The sequence below is a fragment of the Octopus sinensis genome, linkage group LG5 (genome assembly GCF_006345805.1).
Source record: "Octopus sinensis linkage group LG5, ASM634580v1, whole genome shotgun sequence".
Taxonomy (NCBI): domain Eukaryota; kingdom Metazoa; phylum Mollusca; class Cephalopoda; order Octopoda; family Octopodidae; genus Octopus; species Octopus sinensis.
In genome coordinates, this window is record NC_043001.1 from 39205877 (window position 1) to 39228310 (window position 22434).

At 37.8% G+C, this 22434-nt stretch overlaps 1 protein-coding gene across 1 annotated transcript in view; it reads right to left on the bottom strand.

Moving 5' to 3' along the window:
- Positions 1-5799: 5799 nt before the first annotated feature.
- The window catches only part of LOC115212116, a 798722-nt gene continuing 782087 nt past the window's right edge, over positions 5800-22434 (bottom strand). Inside the window, exons 39-40 of the mRNA XM_036503334.1 lie at positions 20422-20463; positions 5800-6407 (exon numbers count right to left, since the gene is read on the bottom strand). Of these exons, the coding sequence (XP_036359227.1) occupies positions 6397-6407; positions 20422-20463 (53 nt within the window). The 3' untranslated portion in view covers positions 5800-6396. The remainder of the gene's footprint in view (positions 6408-20421; positions 20464-22434) is intronic.

The window sequence follows — 22434 nt, forward strand, 5'->3', positions numbered from 1 at the left end:
AAAGATATATTTGTAAGATTCTAGCTTGACCCTCCCTGGGATTTGAAACCAAATCTACCTGCTTGCTGCTAGTCAAAACGAGCGGGAAATCCTCTCCACACCAGATGATTGATGAAGAAATACTCCACCCACTAGGACCTGGTCAAGGAAAGGTCAGTCCTTTGTTTAAGATTTAACCTACATTACTGACCATAGTCTATATAACAGAGAATTTTCTATTTTTTCCTCTGATGTGTCAATTATGACCAAGGAACAACACCGGCTCTTTTGTATCAGCCAGACCAAGGAGCAACACCCACTTTTGCATCAGCTTTAACCAAGAGCAGTACTTCCCTTCACCCTTCACTTAACATGTGATGAGAGGCATTTAGCTGCAACATAGGTGATGCCACCTTTACCCTTTCTTCCTTTCTAGTCAGCATCACGCATTCCTTACCCTTGCACTCTCTACTGACAGACAACCTTTTTCTACACTACCAACTACTAACCAGCAAATCAGCCTTGTTACTATCACTAGAATTGCTACTGTCTCTTTAAGTACCTGTTGGGCAACAAATAAACATATGTGAATAACATTTCTTCCTTCTTGGTGTTAATTCTTTGATGTTCACTGGTTACTCTGACATGAGAACCTTGAAGCATTAGATCTACATGCTAGATTTAGTAGTGGGCTACATCATATCAAATTGATATGGCACATCACATCCAGCCAGCTACATATTTTATGCTGTTTATACATCAACTCCATATTTAGATGTATACACAATTATGCACCATGAAGCACCTTGTACAAGTGTCTTCCATTTGTAGCCCTGGATCAGCCAATGCTTTGCGAGTGAATTTGATTGATGAAAACTGTGTGGAACCCTATTGTCTATGTACATATATATAGGTGTGTGTGTGTATATCTCTGTGAGTATCTTAGTGTTTATGTTTGTCCATCCCTCGCCCATTGCTCAGTCACCAGAGTTGTTTTGTTTATGTTTCCAGTTCAGGAAACAAGGTTGCTAGAATAAGTAACAGACTTTAAAAAAAATTATTGGGGTAATTTGTTCAACTAAACTCTTCAAAATGGTGCCCTATTATGGCCACAGTCCAATGACTGTAACAAATAAAAATGTGCATATATATATATACTCGAAGCCTTTGATGTTTAGAGACATACCACTCGAAGCCTTTGACGAAATAGAAGGGGATATAGCTTCACTTAATGTGGAAGACAACTGGAGATTTCTAAGGGACAATCTCCTGACAGCCACTGATCAGATCTGTGGATGGAGCAAAGTACCAGCTCGACCCAGAGTAACATGGTGGTGGAACACTGTGGTTGACAGGGCTATTAGACAAAAGAGACAGGCTTGGAAGGACTGGAAGAACGGTGGTAGCAGAGAATTGTATCAGACAGCCAGAAGGGAAGCTAGGAGACAGGTTTATTTAGCCAGAGGAGAAGCGGATAAGAAAAAATTTGCCAATGTTCTGAGCCGTGAGGATGAAAGACTTGAGGTATTTCGTGTTGCAAGACAGTGTGTGAGAGAGAATCGTGATGTGGCAGGAGAGAAGTGTGTTCGCATGGATGATGGTTCACTTGTGCTAAATGAGGATGCAAAAAGAGAGGTTTGGAGACACCACTATGAAAGGTTGCTGAATAAAGAAAATGAATGGGATAAAGAGAGTCTGCCGAATGTCAACCCAACAAAGGGACCAGCCATCCGAGTTGAAAATTCTTTGGTAGTTAAAGCAATTAGAAGCATGAAGACAGGGAAAGCCCCAGGCCCATCAGGAATTACTGCAGAGATGCTCAAAATATCTGGCAGTGTCAGCTATAACCTAGTCACCCGTATAGTCAACCAGGTGATACACGAAGGAGTCATACCCAATGACTGGTGTAGCAGCATACTAGTCAACTGCTACAAAGGTAAAGGTGATGCCCTAGATACAAATAATTACAGAGGTATCAAGCTGTTGGATCAGGTAATGAAGGTTACGGAGAGGGTCATAGCCCAACTAATTAGAGAGAGAGTTAGTTTAGATGAGATGCAGTTTGGTTTCGTGCCAGGGAAAAGTACCACTGATGCTATATTTCTGGTAAGGCAGCTGCAGGAGAAATACCTAGCCAAAGATAAGCCCCTGTACCTGGCTTTCGTTGACATGGAGAAAGCCTTTGATAGGGTCCTCTGATCCCTTATCTGGTGGTCAATGAGGAAACTAGGGATAGATGAATGGCTGGTGAGGGCTGTGCAAGCCATGTACAGAGATGCCATAAGTAAGGTTAGGGTTGGCAACATGTACACAGAAGAATTTAAAGTAGAGGTTGGGGTCCACCAGGGTTCAGTACTCAGCCCCCTCCTATTTATCATAGTCCTCCAGGCAATTACGGAGGAATTCAAGACAGGTTGCCCCTGGGAGCTCCTCTATGCTGACGACCTTGCTCTAATTGCTGAGTCACTATCAGAACTGGAGGAGAAGTTCCAGGTGTGGAAGGAGGGTTTAGAATCGAGGGGCCTTAGAGTCAACCTAGCTAAAACCAAAGTACTAATAAGTAGGAAGGTAGACAATCCACAAATGTCTTCAGGAAGATGGCCCTGCTCGATCTGTAGAAAAGGTGTAGGTAGAAACTCTATAAGATGTACCCAGTGTAAGCTATGGACACATAAGAGGTGCAGCAATGTCAAAGGTAGGCTAACTGGGAAGATAGTTTTGTATGTGGCAGATGCTCGGGAGCATTAACCTCTGAAAATCTGCAGAAAACAACTTCCGTCACTTTCCAGGGGGAGAAACTAGAAGTAGTTGATAACTTCCGTTATCTAGGTGACCAAGTCAGTAGTGGGGGTGGGTGCGCTGAAAGTGTAACTGCTAGAATAAGAATAGCCTGGGCAACGTTTAGGGAGCTCTTACCTCTGCTGGTGACTAAAGGCCTCTCGCTCAGAGTAAAAGGCAGACTGTATGATGCATGTGTACGAACAGCCATGCTACATGGCAGTGAAACATGGGCCGTGACTGCTGAGGACATGTGTAAGCTCGTGAGAAATGAAGCCAGTATGCTCCGATGGATGTGTAATGTCAGTGTACATACTCCACAGAGCGTTAGTACCTTGAGAGAAATGTTGTACCTAAGAAGCATCAGTTGTGGTGTGCAAGAGAGACAATTGCGCTGGTATGGTCATGTGGCGAGAATGGATGAAGATAGGTGTGTGAGAAAGTGCCACTCCCTAGCAGTTGAGGGAACTCATGGAAGAGGTAGACCCAGGAAAACCTGGGACAAGGTGGTGAAGCACGACCTTCGAACTTTAGGCCTCACTGAGGAAATGACCAGCGACCGAGAACTTTGGAAATACGCTGTACACAAGAAGACCAGGCAGGACAAGTGAGCCCAGCCCACATGCATGCCTTTCCTCCCTTGGACACAAAGACCTGTTGAGGCAAGCGAAGTCAATATAGAACCTCATCCGACGACAGGCACCCATGCCAACCCCCTTTGCTTGCGAAGACATGTTGGGGCAAGCGAAATCGAAATCGAAATCGAATTGAACCAGCCAGGATCCCTGGTCTGGTGGTACATAAAAAGCACTATCCGACTCGTGGCCGATGCCAGCGCCGCCTCGACTGGCTTCCGTGCCGGTGGCACGTAAAATACACCAATCCGACCGTGGCCGTTGCCAGCCTCGCCTGGCACCTGTGCAGGTGGCACGTAAAAAGCACCCACTACACTCATGGAGTGGTTGGCATTAGGAAGGGCATCCAGCTGTAGAAACATTGCCAGATAAGACTGGAGCCTGGTGCAGCCTTCTGGCTTCCCAGATCCCTGGTCGAACCGTCCAACCCATGCTAGCATGGAGAACGGACGTTAAACGATGATGATGATGATGATGATATATACACACACACACACACACACATACATACATACATACATACATACATACATACATACATACATACATACATACATACATACATACATACATATATACATACATACATACATTTCACTTAGATATTGTGAGACTAATGACTTGGTGTTGAACTTATGTTTCACAAGAAAATGTTAGTATAGAGTAGGAACAAGAAAAAGAGACGACACAGGAAAAATGATGGTTATGTTATGAACTTCATTAGATTACAGCTGTTTGTACTATAAGTTACAGAGGACTCTGAGTTGAGTGCCTTAATATAGGTTCATTGGAGCCTCAAATATGAGATGTAATTTGTTTGGGTGGGGGACTTACATTTTAGCAATACACATGGAAAGCATAACCATGGAGGAAGTCTTTGTTGATGCATAATAGAAAATGTGTCCAAAAGGCACTTAGATTAGCTAGAAGGAAAACTAGAAAAAATCTCAGAAAATATACATATGCATATGTATATACTCATGCATATGAACTAACTAAAAAGTTAATTCAAATTCTATTGAAATGGTTAACAGAAAAGATAAAATAATATTTAAAGAAAGTATAATTCGCCTTTATTTACTGAGTTAAAAATCATACAATAATATAAGTGTTAAACAACATGAAGGCAGAGAAATATTGGTAAAGTGAAAAGAAATATAAGGTAAATGTACTGAAGTAGTGATCACTTAGTCATAAATTCAAATCTTATTGCAGATATTGTGTTACATGCATGAAAAAATGAATGTAAAATTGAAGAAAAAATTATCGTTTTCTAGCAGTGAAATCAATAGAACATAGAATATAATATGAACTGAAAATTCATACAGAAAAATTATGTATCTTATGAAAATAACAAATTTAAAATTTTCAATTTGTACCCTTTTACAAGGTCATTTCACTAACTCTCACACTCATTCACACACTCACTCACTCTTCTCTCTCTCATGCACGTACAAACACACATTACACACTCACACACACACACACACACACACACTCTACACACACACACACAAACAGAAGATGAATTGATCAAGTGACCAAATTATAACAAAAAGCATAGCTGTGAGAATAAGATTAGGCTGGGCAAAGTTCAGAGAGCTCTTACTTCTACTGGCAACAAAAGGTCTCTCTCTCTCAGAGTGAAAGGCAGATTGTATGATGCCTGTGTGCAAACAGCAGTGCTGCATGGCAGTGAAACATGGGCTATAACAGTCAAGGACATGCATAGGCTTGAAAGAAATGAAGCAAGTATGCTTTGCTGGATATGCAATGTAAGTGTGCATGTTCAGCAGAGTGTAAGCTCCTTGAGAGACAAGTTGGGAATAAGAGGCATCAAATGTGATGTATATGGACAAGGACAGCTGTGTAGGGAACCTATAGTAGAGGTAGACCCAGGAAGACATGGGACAAGGTGGTGAAGTATGATCTTTGAACTTTGGTCCTCATAGAGGTAGTAATGACTTGTGTCCAAGACTTTTAGCAATGTGCTGTGCTTGAGAGGACCCATCAAGCCAAGTGAAATCATAGTCATAGCTGATGCTGGTGTCACATTATTGGCACCCATGCCACTGGCATGTAAAAAGCACCTTTCAAACATTAAGCCTTATGGAGGCAAAGTTGGTGAGCTCCTTTCAGGTGTTTGGCCTCACAGAGACAATGATCAAGACTTTTGGCATTATGTCATGCCTGAGAAGAAAACACATAAAACCAAGTAAAACTGTAGTCATAGCAGGTACTGGTGTCACACAAATGGTACCCGTGCCGGTGGCACATAAAAACACCCATTACACTCTTGGAGTGGTTAGCATTAGGAAGGGCATCTAGCCACAGAAAACCATATCAGATCAGACTGGAGTCTGATGCAGCCTTCCAGCTAGCTAGCCCTGATCAAACCATCCATCCTATGGACAACAGACATTAAATGATGATGGTGAAGATAATGAAAAGCCCCTATTTACATTCTTTTGTAATATTATAAAAAAAAAACCAAATCTTTGTCTCATTAAAGATATGAAATTCATAGATATACTTTTAGATAGTTTCTAGTTAAGAAAACAAATAGAAACTTGTGGTAACATATTTGATATATAGAGAATTAGAAAATAAACTAGAAATAAATAAGCAATAAGAAAAACATCATGATATTTCATTTTTGTATCTTGTTTGCAAGACTCTTGTGTGAATTTGTGCGTTGAAACAAATTTTGTTGTGTCTGGTTCAAATGTTTAGTTATAGATAGACATTTATGAAGTTTAAAAATAAATCAAGAATTTATTAAAACTGTGAATACAAAAGCTATGCAGTTACAGAATAAACAGAAATCAATAATGTTTTGGTAATATGAAATATTTTGTCCAAGTCTGTAGTGCTTGCAAACAGTGTCCATAAAATAATAACGAGACTGACTTACATTGCTCACAAGACTTCATTCACTTCTAGAAGGTGCTATATACTATACTACAAGGTTCTAGGTGTTAGTTCATCTGAAAAATGTGGCCCTTCACTGGTAATCTGAAAAATAAAAGAATAAAAATGTACATGAGATGTTAACATGAGATCCTGATCTCTTAAATATTTAATGCTTAGTGTTTGTGAAAATGCTTGGCATAAAAATAGTTAAATACCAGAACATGCTTGCTTAAATACTAGAATGATTGGAACTTTGAAACTAGGTGCACAAACAAAGCTCTTCATAAGGAAGAGCAATTAGTATGATGATCTCAGAAATTATATTAAAAGATGTAAATATTACCATAATTTACAATAATGTAAACATTGATTGGTTAGGGCAATAAGTTCTAAAAGTTTTACTATTAGGTCTCACAAACACAAAGCTTTTAACATAAAAAGAGAGACTGTTACAAAATTTCCGGTGCCATTTTATTTACAATTTCTATATGTTTTGTATAAAATCACAGCCTAAAATCAAACACTTGCTCCTAATTAATGATCAGTAAATGAACAATGGATGTATAGCAAATGAGAGCTGTTATGAATATCTAACATTCAATCCAATTTATGGTGATTATTCACACACGCACACACTCTGTAGATTTTAATATAGATTTTAAGAGCATGCCATAAATTAATTATAGATGCAAACAAAAAAAAAAATATGAAAGTGAAAAAATTATAAGAATTGAACCTCTTCCTCATGATTTCATAGTGTGTTAACTATTATAATACAGCTAATAACACAAATTCAATAGTGAAACAAGCCACTTCATTACTAAATTTTGAAATATTCTTTTTAAATCCATGCTCAGTTCATTCCCACATAGTGATTTAACTTTTATGTCCACCAGCTTTGCTTCTTATTTATTTCATTCAATTTACTAGGGTCATGTCCATTGTCTTAAATTACGTCTTTGTTTTGTTTGCTTGTGGCCCTCTCTACTTTCAAGAAAACAAAACTTAAAAGGACAGTATGAAACTCATTTCAAAATAAATATTTTAATATAATGTCTTGATATAACCAATATCAAAAAAATTAAAGCAAAATAGATTTTTGGATTTATCCAATTTCTTTGTTGTTTTCAGTAGGGCTATCTTTAGTGCGTAGAGGTGTAGAACATAGCAGCTAGTATAAAATATAGAGTATATGATATTACAGTGAAAGTAGAAAGTTGTCCTTTCATATTGTAATTATTGTTATTCTTAATACTGTATTTGAAATCAAACTGTTTTATTGATTTTTCTTCTTTTATAATATTTCCTTAATGAAGAAGTCATGTATTAAAAACTATGTTTTAAATATGTTCTGTGTGTGCAGAGGTGTGTGTGTTCTTTTTGTGATGTTTTCCTTTGTATGTGTGTGTGTGTGTGTGTGTGTGTGCGTGCAGAGGTGTATGTGTAGGTGTTTGTGTGTGTGTGTTTGCAGTGGTGTGTGTGTGTCTGCAGAGGTGTGTGTGTGTTTTGTGATGTTTTCTTTTGTATGTATGTGTGTGTTTGCAGACATGTGAGTGTGTTTTTGCAATTTTTTGTTTTGTGTGTATGTGTGTGAGTGCAGAGGTGTGTATGTCTGTGTGTTTTTGTGATGTTTTCTTTTGTACCTATGTGTCTGTATGAGTGAATGTGTGTGTGTGTGTAAGTGTTTGTGTGTGTTTCTGTATGTGTGCAGAGGTGTGTGTGTGAGTGTATGTGTGTTTTAGTGATGTGATGTTTGCTTTGGTGTGTATATGTGTGTATGTGTTTGTGTATGTGCTTGTGTCTTCTTTGTTTACATTTTCGTGTGTATGTGTTTGTGTTTGTGCATGTGTTTTCTCTGTTTTCTTTTTTTTGTGTATGTGTGTGTGAGTGTACATGTGTGTGTTTGTGTGTGTGTTTTTTACAATGTTTTCTTTTGTGTGTATGTGTGTGTGAGCGTACATGTGTGTTTGTGTGTGTGTTTTTTTGCAATGTTTTCTTTTGTGTATATGTGTTTTGTGATGTTTTCTTTTGTTGGCAATCATTGCATGAGATGACATAGATCAGGTTTCCCATGTTGCAGGTGAGATTGGATTAAACTTTGAAGGTTTGACCATCAGTTAATGGAAAATGCCATAGTTTGTTCTTCCGCATTTTGTGACACTTGGGTTGGGGGTTTCCTTGTGCGTTTTTGTTTCAATGAGAATGAGTTTTAAATAAAGTACTAGATTCCTACTATGAATACATTATGAACAAATATATACAGTTAATACCTCCAGATGATCTAAAATTGAGACCAATCATAGCTGGCCTGGCATGAGAAATACACAGACCCATAACTTCTTGGACATCCTTCTAAAACCATTCCTAAACCATTTACAGAGCTACGTACGAGATGACATTGACATGCAAAATCATCTACCAAAAATGGTAGATAAACATACAATTTTTACTTCATTTGATGTTGTCAACCTGTACATCAACATTCGCTATGATTATGCAATAACTGCAATCCAGTACTGGTTAGACACTCATCAGTCTAAAATTCCAACATGCATTGAAAAAGATCTACAACCAATCTCTTCTAATATTCAGTGACACGTTCCATATGCAACTCAGAAACAATCAGAAAAAATATTTGGATGGTTGCTTTATCTTATGGGAGGAAAACATTGACAAGCTAACTGAATTTTAAAATATGTTAAACGACCTCTGCAATAACATCCAATTCACAATAAAGTTTAACCCCAAAGAATTCGCCTTTCTGGCTATCCTAATCACAAACCAAGATGGATGAATAAAAACGGACATATTCTACAAACCTACTGACTCCAAACAATACCTTCTTTTTACATCATGTCATCTGAAACACACCAAAACCCAACATTCACTTCAACCTAGCAAAATGAATTTGCACCACAGTATCAGAACCATCCACATGTGAACAAAAACTAGAGGAACTGAAGGACACACTTATTCAAAGAGCCTTTCCTCTTAACATAAATCATCATCATCATCATCATCATCATTTAGCGTCCGTTTTCCATGCTAGCATGGGTTGGACGGTTCAACTGGGGTCTGGGGAGCCCGAAGGCTGCACCAGGCCAGTCAGATCTGGCAGTGTTTCTACAGCTGGATGCCCTTCCTAACGCCAACCACTCCGAGAGTGTAGTGGGTGATTTTATGTGCCACCGACACAGGTGCCAGACGAGGCTGGCGAACGGCCACGCTCGGATGGTGTTTTTATGTGCCACCGACACAGGTGCCAGACGAGGCTGGCAGACGGCCACGCTCGGATGGTGTTTTTATGTGCCACCGACACAGGTGCCAGATGAGGCTGGCGGACGGCCACGATCGGATGGTGTTTGTTACGTCCCCAAAGCACGGAGGCCAGTCTATGCGGTACTGGCTACGGCCACGTTCGGATGATTTTCTTGTGTGCCACCGGCACTGGTACCACAAAGATACAAATTCCATTTATGTTCATCTATTTTGATTTGTTTTGATTTGATTTGATTTTCACTTGCCTCAACAGGTCTTCACAAGTGTCACAAGAAGGAAGGTATGCATAGGTGGACTGTCTACGTCGCCGGGTCTTCGGATGGTGTCTTTATGTGCCACCGACACAGGTGCCAGATGTGGCTGGCGAACGGCCACGATCGGATGGTTTTCTTGTGTGCCACCGGTACTGGAACCACAAAGATACAAATTCCATTGATGTTCATCTATTTTGATTTGGTTTGATTTCACTTGCCTCAACAGGTCTTCACAAGTGTCACGCGTGTCACACACTTGCCTCAACAGGTCTCCACAAGTGTCACACACTTGCCTCTGCCTCAACAGGTCTTCACAAAGTGTCACACACTTGCCTCTGCCTCAACAGGTCTTCACAAGTGTCATAAGAGGGAAGGTAAGCACAGGTGGACTGACTACGTCGCCGGGTCTTTGGATGGTGGTGGTGTTTTTATGTGCCACCGACACAGGTGCCAGATGAGGCTGGCGAACGGCCACGATCAGATGGTGTTTGTTGTGCCCACAGCACGGAGGCCAGTCGACGGCCACGTTCGGATGGTTTTCTTGTGTGCCACCGGTACTGGAACCACAAAGATACAAATTCCATTGATATTCATCTATTTTGATTTGGTTTGATTTTCACTTGCCTCAACAGGTCTTCACAAGGGTCACACACTTGCCTCAACAGGTCTCCACAAGTGTCACACACTTGCCTCTGCCTCAACAGGTCTTCACAAGTGTCACACACTTGCCTCAACAGGTCTTCACAAGTGTCATAAGAGGGAAGGTATGCACAGGTGGACTGACTACGTCGCCGGGTCTTCGGATGGTGTCTTTATGTGCCACCGGCACAGGTGCCAGATGAGGCTGGCGAACGGCCACGATCGGATGGTGTGTGTTGTGCCCACAGCACGGAGGCCAGTCGATGCGGTACTGGTTACGGCCACGTTTGGGTGGTTTTCTTGTGTGCCACCGGCACTGGTACCACGAAGAATACAATTCCACTGATGTTCATCTATTTTGATTTGTTTTGATTTGATTTGATTTTCACTTGCCTCAACAGGTCTTCATAAGTGTCACAAGAAGGAAGGTATGCACAGGACTGACTACGTCCCCGGTCGGGGCCACGGGTTATGGCCTGACTAGTCTTGCCGGGTCTTCTCATGCACAGCATACTTCCATAGGTCTCGGTCTCTAGACATTTCCTTAGTGAGACCTAAAGTTCGAAGGTCGTGCTTCACCACCTCGTCCCAGGTTTTCCTGGGTCTACCTCTTCCACAGGTTCCCTCCACTGCTAGGGTGTAGCACTTTTGCACACAACTATCTTCAGCCTTTCTTGTCACATGACCATACCAGCGCAGCCGTCTCTCTTGCACGCCACAACTGACGCTTCTTAGGTTCAACTTTTCTCTCAAGGAACTTACACTCTGACGATTATGAACACTGACATTACACATCCATCGGAGCATACTGGCTTCATTTCTTGCGAGCTTACGCATATCCTCAGCAGTCACGGCCCATGTTTCACTACTATGTAGCATGGCTGTACGTACACATGCATCATACAGTCTGCCTTTTACTCTGAGCGAGAGGCCTTTTGTCACCAGCAGGGGTAAGAGCTCTCTAAACTTTGCCCAGGCTATTCTTACTCTAGCAGTTACACTTTCAGCACACCCACCCCCGCTACTGACTTGGTCTCCTAGGTAGCGGAAGCTATCAACTACTTCTAGTTTGTCTCCCTGGAACGTGGCAGAAGTTGGTCTCTGCATATTTCCAGTGTTTATTGCTCCTGAGCATTTGCCACAGACAAAAACTATTTTCCTAGTTAGCCTTCCTTTGACATTGCTGCACCTCTTATGTGTCCATAGCTTACACTTGGTGCATCTTATAGAGTTTCTACCTACACCTTTTTTACAGATCGAGCAGGGCCATCTACCTGAAGGCGTTTGTGATTGATCTACCTTCCTACTTATTAGAACTTTGGTTTTGGCTAGGTTGATTCTAAGGCCCTTCGATTCTAATCCTTGTTTCCACACCTGAAACTTCTCCTCCAGTTCTGATAGTGACTCAGCAATTAGAGCAAGGTCATCAGCATAGAGGAGCTCCCAGGGGCAACCTGTCTTGAATTCCTCCGTTATTGCCTGGAGGACTATGATAAATAGGAGGGGACTGAGGACTGAACCTTGGTGGACCCCAACCTCTACCCGGAATTCTTCACTGTACTCGTTGCCAACCCTCACCTTACTAGCAGCGTCTCTGTACATGGCTTGAACAGCTCTCACCAACCATTCTTCTATCCCTAGTTTCCTCATTGACCACCAGATAAGGGACCGGGGGACCCTGTCAAAGGCTTTCTCCAAGTCAACAAAAGCCAGGTACAAGGGCTTATCTTTGGCTAGGTATTTCTCCTGCAGCTGTCTTACCAGGAATATAGCATCAGTAGTACTTTTCCCTGGCACGAACCCAAACTGCATATCATCTAAGGTAACTCTCTCTCTAATTAGTTGGGCTACAACCCTAAACGAGGCGAAACAATGAACTTAGGAAAACAAAAACAAAAGAAGGAAAAATGTCATACCATTCATGTCAACCTTCAATCCCAGAAACACCAAAATATTTTATCACAAAAACCTCACCATCTTATTTACAAATGAAAAAATGAGGAAAATCGTAGAAAAACAATAAATCATCAAAATCAAAAGGCACACAAAACACTAAAACTCATTCTCACTAGAGGCAAAAATACACAAAAAAATCCCTAATCCAACTGTTACAAAATGTGGCTCTTGAGGGACCAGAATTTAATCTCACTTGCAACACAGAAAACCTGATCAATGTAATCACATGCAATGGTTGCCAGCATAATTACATAGGTCAGGCAGGTGGATCGCTATGCAACAGAATGATGACCCATTGCCAACAAATCTGAGACAAAAATACAAAGAAAATCTCTTTAAGCAATCACACTGCAACCCGTGCAGGAATGGACTTCTATATATATATATGTGTGTGTGCAGGCATATGTATATATATATATATATGCCTGCACACACACACACACACAAGAAAACATTGCAAAAAACAAACACACACACCTACACACAGGTGGAGACACTCAAAAGAAAATGTCAAACCCAAAGAAGGAAAATCTTAATTTTGTCTTTAAACAAGACATTCATCACAACCCATCAGCACACAGCTGGTCACATAGCAAACATGTTGGAAAGACATTCAACACAATACGCACACGAACACACTCAAACCCATTCAATAAATACTTTTAAACCACTCTTTTGGCAGGAACCCACAAGGGCATCCAGCTGTAGAAACTCTGCCAGATCAGATTGGAGCCTGGTGCAGCCAACTGGCTCGCCAGTCCCCAGTTAAACTGTCCAACCCATGCCAGCATGGAAAACGGACGTTAAACATGATGATGAATAGATAACTACACCCCCTCTTGAACACCTTGAACTCTTTACCAAACAATATTTAAAATAGACAATGAAAAGACACCAGACATGTTTTTGACTTCCAAAGAGAAGATAAACTGTTTTTACCCCAAACTTTTATGAATTTTTACTAATATTTGATAAGATGAGATTCTTCATCAAAATTAGTAATATTCTATATTTTTAAATCATCTTATTAAATACTTTCTAAATTGAAATATCTTAGATTTACTTCTGTGCTTTTTTCATCTCTGTCTTTTGCATGTGTGTGGTAGGTAGCTTGCTTACCAACCACGTGGTTCCGGGTTCAGTCCCACTATGTGGCACCTTAGGCAAGTGTTTTCTATTATAGCCTCAAGCCAATCAAAGCCTTGTGACTGGATTTGGTAGACGGAAACTGAAAGAAGCCCATCACACACACACACACACATATATACACACACACACACATATATATATATATATGCATGTGTGTATATATATTTGTGTGTCTATGTTTGTCTCCCAACATTGATTGACAACCAATGCTGGTTATTTTATGTCCCCGTAACTTAGTGGTTCGGCAAAAGAGACCGATAGAATAAGTACTAGGCTTACAAAGAATAAGTCCTAGGGTTGATTTGCTCAACTAAAGGTGGTGTTCCAGCATGTCTGCAGTCAAATGACTGAAACAAATAAAAGAATATATATATATGCTATGATTGTTAGCTTTCTTTTTTTATTTAATATTTCTGAGATCAAACTGTCAACTAGCAACACTGATTCTACTTACATGCATATTTGGGCTCACTAACTTCAGCATACTGAACTTATATAACTTCAGGAAATAAAATAAAAAATGGGCATATTTATTGTTTGGAGAGGATATTTTAATTATTTTGATGTTGTGCAGAAAGTCTTTAAAAATAATAATAATAAAATATATCATATATTTTACATATAAACATCATCATCATCATTTAATGTCTGCTTTCCACGCTGTCATAGTTTGGATGGTTTGACATGGAGATGGTTAGCAGGGAGTTTTCCAGATACCAACTCTATGTTGTGGTATGGTTTCTATGGCTTTAACAGAGTGTATTGGGTACTTTTTATGTACTAACAGCACAGGTGCATTTATGCTGCACTGGCACAGGTGCATTAATGCAGCTAGCGCACAGGTGCATTTTAAATGGCATCAGCACCTGAAAAGACAAACCTGCATGTATGGAAGACAGTGATTTTTCTTAGCTTGATGTCTCTTATCAAGTACAGCAAATCACCACCTTGTCATTTCCTCAATAAGGCCCATGGTCTGGAAATCTTTTCTCACCACTGTGTCCCATGTCTTCTGGTGTCAACTCCTTCCATAAGTCCCTCCACATTTAGATCTCAGCACTTCTTTACATGGCTATCCTCATTCCTACTCATCACACGACCAAACTGGTGCAGTCTTCTCTCTTGCACACAACATCTGATGCCTCTTATCCCCAACATCTGATCCCTCTTATCCTCTTAAATCATTTACATTTTGTTGTGCATGTACCTAACATTACCCATCCAACAGATCATGCTAGCTTCATTTCTTTCAATACTTTGCAAGTGCTTTGTAGGCAAAGTCCATGTTTGACTACTATGTAATATAGTTCAATGTACACAGGCATCATACAGTCTGCCTTTCACTCTGAGGGAGGGGCTCTTTGTTACCAATGATGGTAGAAGCTCTCTGAACTTTGCCCAGCCCATGCTTATCCTAGTAACTACACTTTCAGAACTTCTTCCACCGCCGCTAACTTGGTCTGTTAGATAACAGAAGCTGTCTACTACTTTTGATGTTCCCTCTATGTATTTGAGGGAGCTTATTGTCTGTGCATATTTAGTGCTTATTGTACTTGTACATTTGTCACACACAAAGACTATATTCTCCATTTAATTTCTTGTGATTCCACTATACCTCTTATGTGTCAAAAAATTGCAGTGTATGGAGTTTCTACTGACACCATTCTTACATATTGAGTAGGACCATCTCCCAGAAAGGACTTGTGATTTGCTTGTTTTCCTACTTATTAGAATTTTTTTTTTTTTGATAGATTAACTCTAAGGCCATTAGATTCCAGACCTTGTTTCCACATCTGAAATTTCTTCTTTAGGTCAGGTAGTGATTTAGCTATAAGAACAAGGTCATCAGCGTAGAGGAGCTCCCAGGGACAGTAGGTCTTTAATTCCACTATTAAAGCTTGAAGGACTAAAATAAACAGGAGGAGACAGATAACTGAGCCTTTGTAGACTCCAACATGTACAATAAACTTATTGCTACACTCATTGCTCACCTTCACCTTATTTGCAGCATTCCTACACATGGCTTTACCATTCTCATTAACCTTTCATCTATCCCTAGCTATCACATTGACCACCAGATAAGGGAGTCGGGTACCCTATCAAAGGCTTTCTCCATGTTGACAAAAGCCAGGTACATCAGCCACTGTGCATGTAGAGTATATATTCTCCATCCTCGCATTCATGTATTGGGAAAAAGACAAGTATTGTCTAATGAATTTATTTGCTATGAACAAGATGAAACAAAGAATAATTTTGGTTGATTTTCAAAGTTAATGTTTGGAAAGAGAGTTCCTCAGTAAAGTGGCACCCAGAATTATATTCTATAAGCATAATGCTAATAATTATGTAAAAGTAGTACTTATTGATAGGCTGATCGGACAAAATTTACTTGATTGGGATGTAATATTAGAATGTCCAAACATTAAATTTAGTTCTGTCAATATTTTGTACAGTATTGTACTATTTCTGTCACTTCAATATTCTATTGATATTTAAAGGTGGTGATGTTACCATTAAGAGAAGCCATTCACAGATATGTTTACTGAAATACATTTGTGTATTTGCCTGGAATGGTTGCAAATAGGGGTAATAAAAACTCATCAATAGCAAAACTGGACCCAAACAACACCACACAATTAAAGATCTAATTCATACATAAGGGAAATGAGTACACAATTACAAGAGAAAGAGGAAAGAGGATGTCTTTCTGTAGGGAGAATGGAAATAAACATTTTATGTAACTGTAGACGTAAAGAGTCATGCAGATATAATGACAAAGAATGTAATTTACAAATGTGAAGGCTGATATGCAGAAATACACGTATATTGGTGGCACTGGAGACAACATGAAAAATTGTCTACATAATCATGTCACATCATTTTCCACTATCAATAAAAAGCACTCTGCATCACTGTCGAACTTTGTCTGGAGGCCCAAACAGAATGGAGTGGAGCTTACAATCCACTGGTCTATTATAAAAAAAACTAGCAGTATAACCAAGCCTTGCCCGGGATTAAGTTACGATTATTAAGCTAATCAAGGTCTTTATTTCAAACCAAACTAAATAATATAGATGTCAAATTTGGGCGAAATCCGTTGAAATTAGTTATATATATATAATATAATATAAATATATATGAGCAACAGACACGAACACACATACACACACGTATGTACGTACACCTATTGCATGTTTTGTGCATGCATACATGTTCATAAACAGAAATGAATGGAAAAAATGTTGTTAAATTTGCAGATTAATACTTGCACGATTTTCACTAAGAAAAAAAATCGTTTTTTTTTGTGTGGAATCAACTACTCTGGCCTCAAAACCCTTTTTGTGGTCCGTGAAATGGAGTGGGGTGTGGTGCAAGCCCCGCAAATTGTACCCATTTATATTGTGTAATTCACTGACAAATTATTACTCACCTCTTTGTTTTTATGTTGTTAAATAAATGGATTGTCAACAAAACACTTTTTTACTCAGCGTAAAATAAAAACAAAACTCTTTCACACCCAAAGTAATGTGTGTGAGAGAGAGAGAAGGGGGAGAAAGATGAACGATTTAAAATAAATAAATATATTGTAATTCGTTTTGGGATTTGGTTTGCAAGATTCTTTATATGAGTTCATGTGTTGAAGCATATTCTGTTATGTCTGGGGAGAGTCATTTTCTTTTTGCGCCTTATTATTTAACACACTCACCGGTAAAATTTCCACTTATTTCTTATTTTTATTTTTCTAAAATTTTCGTTGCGTCTTGCAACCTTTTCAATAGTTTTGACTCTGTCCATTATTTACACTACGTTCCCTTTTGTTTGTTTGTGTGCATGTGTGTGGGTCAGTGTGTGTGCCTATACATGCACACATGTACGTATGTATGTGTGTGTTTGCATGTGTTTGTATGTATATATGTGTGTGTATGCATATGTATATATGTATGTATGTGTGTGCAAAATAAGTTCAACTTCACCACATACACCTCCATCCCCATATAGCTATCATTCTTTCCTCTCTTTTCATCGTATCCTGCATATTTATGTGCTTGCCTGTCTGTGTTTGTGTATTTTCTGTGTATGTGTGTGTGAGCATGTTTGTATATATATGCACCTCTGTCTCCTTGTGTGTGCATATCTGTGTGTGTGTTATGTAACTATGTACCATGTTTGTATGTATGGATGTCCATATTTATATGTGTGGATCCGTGTCTCCATATGTATCTGTTCATATAGTCTATATACCTATCCGTCTGTATATTGATCTGTTTATTTACATATCTAACATACAAACACACACACATACATACGTACATGTATAGGCACACACACACACTGACCCACACACATGCGCACAAACAAACAAAAGGGAATGCAGTATATTGTAATTGTTGTGTGAGAAAGTATATATACTATGATTATAAAATATAGTGTCTTTCAAAAACAAAAAACAAAACATTTTACATTTTATTTTTTATGAACGTCATCACTTACTCTCTTTCTCTTTCCCTCTCTCACTTTGTCTTTCCCATGAAACTCTTTGCCTCCTTCTTCCACTTTTCTTTATCTTATTTTTTATTGTTCGACGCTGTCAAAAAGCAATGGCCGATATTTTTTGTGGCTAAAAGCTATGTATGAAAATAGATATTTACGCTATCCACAGGTGCCTCAGGGAAAAAATAAGTTGACAAAACCCAGATAGAGTGTTGACAAATGTCCTCCTAAAATTGGAGCGACATGCGTGCTAATTTATGGACATGCATAAATTACAATCACGTACACACACACACACACACACACACATCCTCCCTTTTATAGATATGATGCTGTTCCATATAACAGAACATCATGAGTATGCAATTTATGCAGAGAAGAAAGTACATTCTTTTATTTTTTTAATCTCATTTAAGGCATGCCACTCTTCAATGAATTGTGAAGAGTTCATCCAGTACTGCCACTGCAGCCAGGGAAAAATGTGATAAATAGGCATTCTGAGATCATCATATCATGTAAACATAAAAGCAAAATATCGTTTTTGGAGTTTGAAAAAGCATTTTGAAATGAAATAACATCAACTGCCCTTAGCACATTATAGACCAAGGAAGGAATGCAATCAAAGAAACAAACAAACCAATATTTAAGATGCTATACACTATACCACCAGAAACAATGAAAAGATCACCCTCAGAATGTATCATTTATCAATTCAGTCAATAAATCCCATCAGCTGATGGCTGCAGTGGCAGTACTGGATGAACTGCTGACTTCAGAATTCACTGAAGAGAGTCATGCCTTAAATGAGATTTTTAAAAAATGTACTACTCAACCTTGACAGCTGCTGAATGAAGAGCAAAATAATTTCAGCTTCACCACATACACCTCCATCCCCATATAGCTATCATTCTTTCCTCTCTTTTCATCACCTTCCCCTTCTACCCACCAAATACACACAGAAATACCCACATAACTCAGTCAACCTTCATACTCGTCAAAAGGGATAAGCATAACTCTGTTGTATATTCATTAATCTTATATCGCCTGATGAAATGGATCCATGAAGATGATCAGCACGATGCCCATGAAGTACACTGTATTCATCCCAGGAATATGGACTGTGATCTTAAGAGACATGATTTGTCAAAATGCATGCAGCAACGCATTAGATGTTTATAAAATGAATCCAGAGATTATTGTTGTTACTATTATATTATATTATGTTATATACATATACGCGCTATATAGAAACATGTATTAAGAAACAAAAAATATTTAAATCCAGTCAAAGTCCATGTACGGTTATGTTTGTCATTCTCTTATTCATGTATTGTGAAAAAGAAGAGTATTGTCTAATAAATTTAATTGGTATGAACAAGAGGAAACAAAGAGTAATTTTAGTTAATATGTCATTTCAAAGTTAGGGTTTGGAAAGAGGACTCCTCAGTAAAGTGACACCCAAAATTCTATTCTATGAGTAAAATTCAAATAATTATGTGTAAAAGTTGTACTTATTGAGAGGCTGAGTGAACAAAATTTACTTCACTGGGATATAATCTCAGAATGTACTAACACTAAATTTAGTTCTGTCAATATTTAATACAGTATTATATTATTTCTGTCACTTTAATATTCTATTGATATTTAAAGTTAGTGATGTTACCATTAAGAGAAGTCATTCAGAAAATATGTTTACAGAAATACGTTTATATATTTATTTCACAGGATTACTGATGTGAAATTGTGTGGCAAAACAGATTTTATCATATTTGGGAATGTTCGGTTTTTTTGTTAGTCAATTAACTACCTGCACTATGTACTTGTTCTTCACTTCAGATTTATCATTTTAATGTAATTTTCAATTGATTTATGGACTCTAGAGTCCAATGGGTGCCTACTAATTTTGTGTACAGACATAAGATTCTTTGTTAGATTACTTTCTTGCTAATCAGGAGTGATTTCAGATACTCAACAGCAACAGCTGATCATGTACACCATTGCAAATCTCTATGATACTTTGTGTCTCATGTCTACACAAAAATCTACTGAATCCTATATTCATCATATAATTATTTGGTTTATTTTAATAAATAAAGCTTATAAAATATATGCTTATGAAGGGCATTCTTAAGGGTAAGGATTAATAAAAGGGTAAAATATCAGAGTTACATATAAATGTTCATAAAAAGTTTATTGTATATGCAATGAATTTTAACATTTTCAAATTTTAATTTCTGTCATACATATATATTAAGCTGCATATTCTACTCATAGAAAGAAAAAACTAAAATATTTGCTAACTCTTGCTCTAATGAATGTAATTTCTGTTAAATTGCTTATATACTTACCTCCAGGATTCTTTGGAACATTAACGTAATCAACATCCATGTCTTTAATAAATTAAAAAAAGAACAAATAGCATGGCTATTAATAACATTTATATTATGTTAGTATTGTGCTGATACTACCATAATAAACACTAATGATATAGACTCAAACTCACTCATATACACATATTAACAGATAAAAGTTAGAGGGTGACATATTTCATGATAGTTATGAATTAGAATTCCTATAAGCGAGATGTAAACTTCGTTATTATTAAAACAAAACGCTGAAGAGATTCTACCTCTTACAACTTAAATTCTTAACATTGGATTTAACCCAAATGTTTGAGTAAGGCATTACCGAGGAGCTAGAATTGAAACATATGTAGGTTTTGTTTTGAGTCTTCTATTGAATTTATTTGTATTTATACCTTAAAAACAAACTATTATGCAAATAAATTAAATATACATCTAAAACTCTCCATTTTCTTATATTATTAACTTTATCTATAATAATCCATAGCACAGCATAGAAACTATCTTCTAAAGCAATGGAGATTAAACCAGTGAAATTTTTGATTTATTAATCCCTAATGAGGATATGATATTCTTGAATTAATTAATCCCTAGTGTGGATGTATATCCTTGAAATATATACTATATATATATTATATAGAAACAAAATAAATATAAGAGAGTGGTCACTATATGGCTCACTCTAGCACCAGTTAATCCAAAAGGTTTCAACCACAAAAATACATGTTTCCCATGAAAGTCAGTACGATTGTTAGCTCACACGGACAGGGCAAATAAAAAATAACAAAAATACAGATTATTTTGGGACAATTGTTTCGCTATTAATGAATTAAATGTAATATTACTTACAAAAAAATCCACTTGTAGCTCCTCAGCCAAAACTATCTGGATGAAATCCACTCAATCACACGCCAGATTTTACCATAACGATAAATACGCGTGTGGTTCAATTGATTACATCCGACGTTATAATTCAAATGCCCCAACTAACAGCGCGCCAAATTTTCACGGAAAACAAATACAGCATTTAGAAATAAATGCAGCATAATTATAATTAATTAATAAGGGTGAGAGAATTAGATACTAATTTAATAGTATATCTATTCTACACCAAGTGGCCTAGTGCTCCGAGAAACCTGGATTATTATAATATTTTATAATATATTATAATATTTTTACAAAATAAATATAAGAGAGTGGTCACTATATGGCTCACTCTAGCACCAGTTAATCCAAAAGGTTTCAACCACAAAAATACATGTTTCCCATGAAAGTCAGTACGATTGTTAGCTCACACGGACAGGGCAAATAAAAAATAACAAAAATACAGATTATTTTGGGACAATTGTTTCGCTATTAATGAATTAAATGTAATATTACTTACAAAAAAATCCACTTGTAGCTCCTCAGCCAAAACTATCTGGATGAAATCCACTCAATCACACGCCAGATTTTACCATAACGATAAATACGCGTGTGGTTCAATTGATTACATCCGACGTTATAATTCAAATGCCCCAACTAACAGCGCGCCAAATTTTCACGGAAAACAAATACAGCATTTAGAAATAAATGCAGCATAATTATAATTAATTAATAAGGGTGAGAGAATTAGATACTAATTTAATAGTATATCTATTCTACACCAAGTGGCCTAGTGCTCCGAGAAACCTGGATTATTATAATATTTTATAATATATTATAATATTTTTACAAAATAAATATAAGAGAGTGGTCACTATATGGCTCACTCTAGCACCAGTTAATCCAAAAGGTTTCAACCACAAAAATACATGTTTCCCATGAAAGTCAGTACGATTGTTAGCTCACACGGACAGGGCAAATAAAAAATAACAAAAATACAGATTATTTTGGGACAATTGTTTCGCTATTAATGAATTAAATGTAATATTACTTACAAAAAAATCCACTTGTAGCTCCTCAGCCAAAACTATCTGGATGAAATCCACTCAATCACACGCCAGATTTTACCATAAC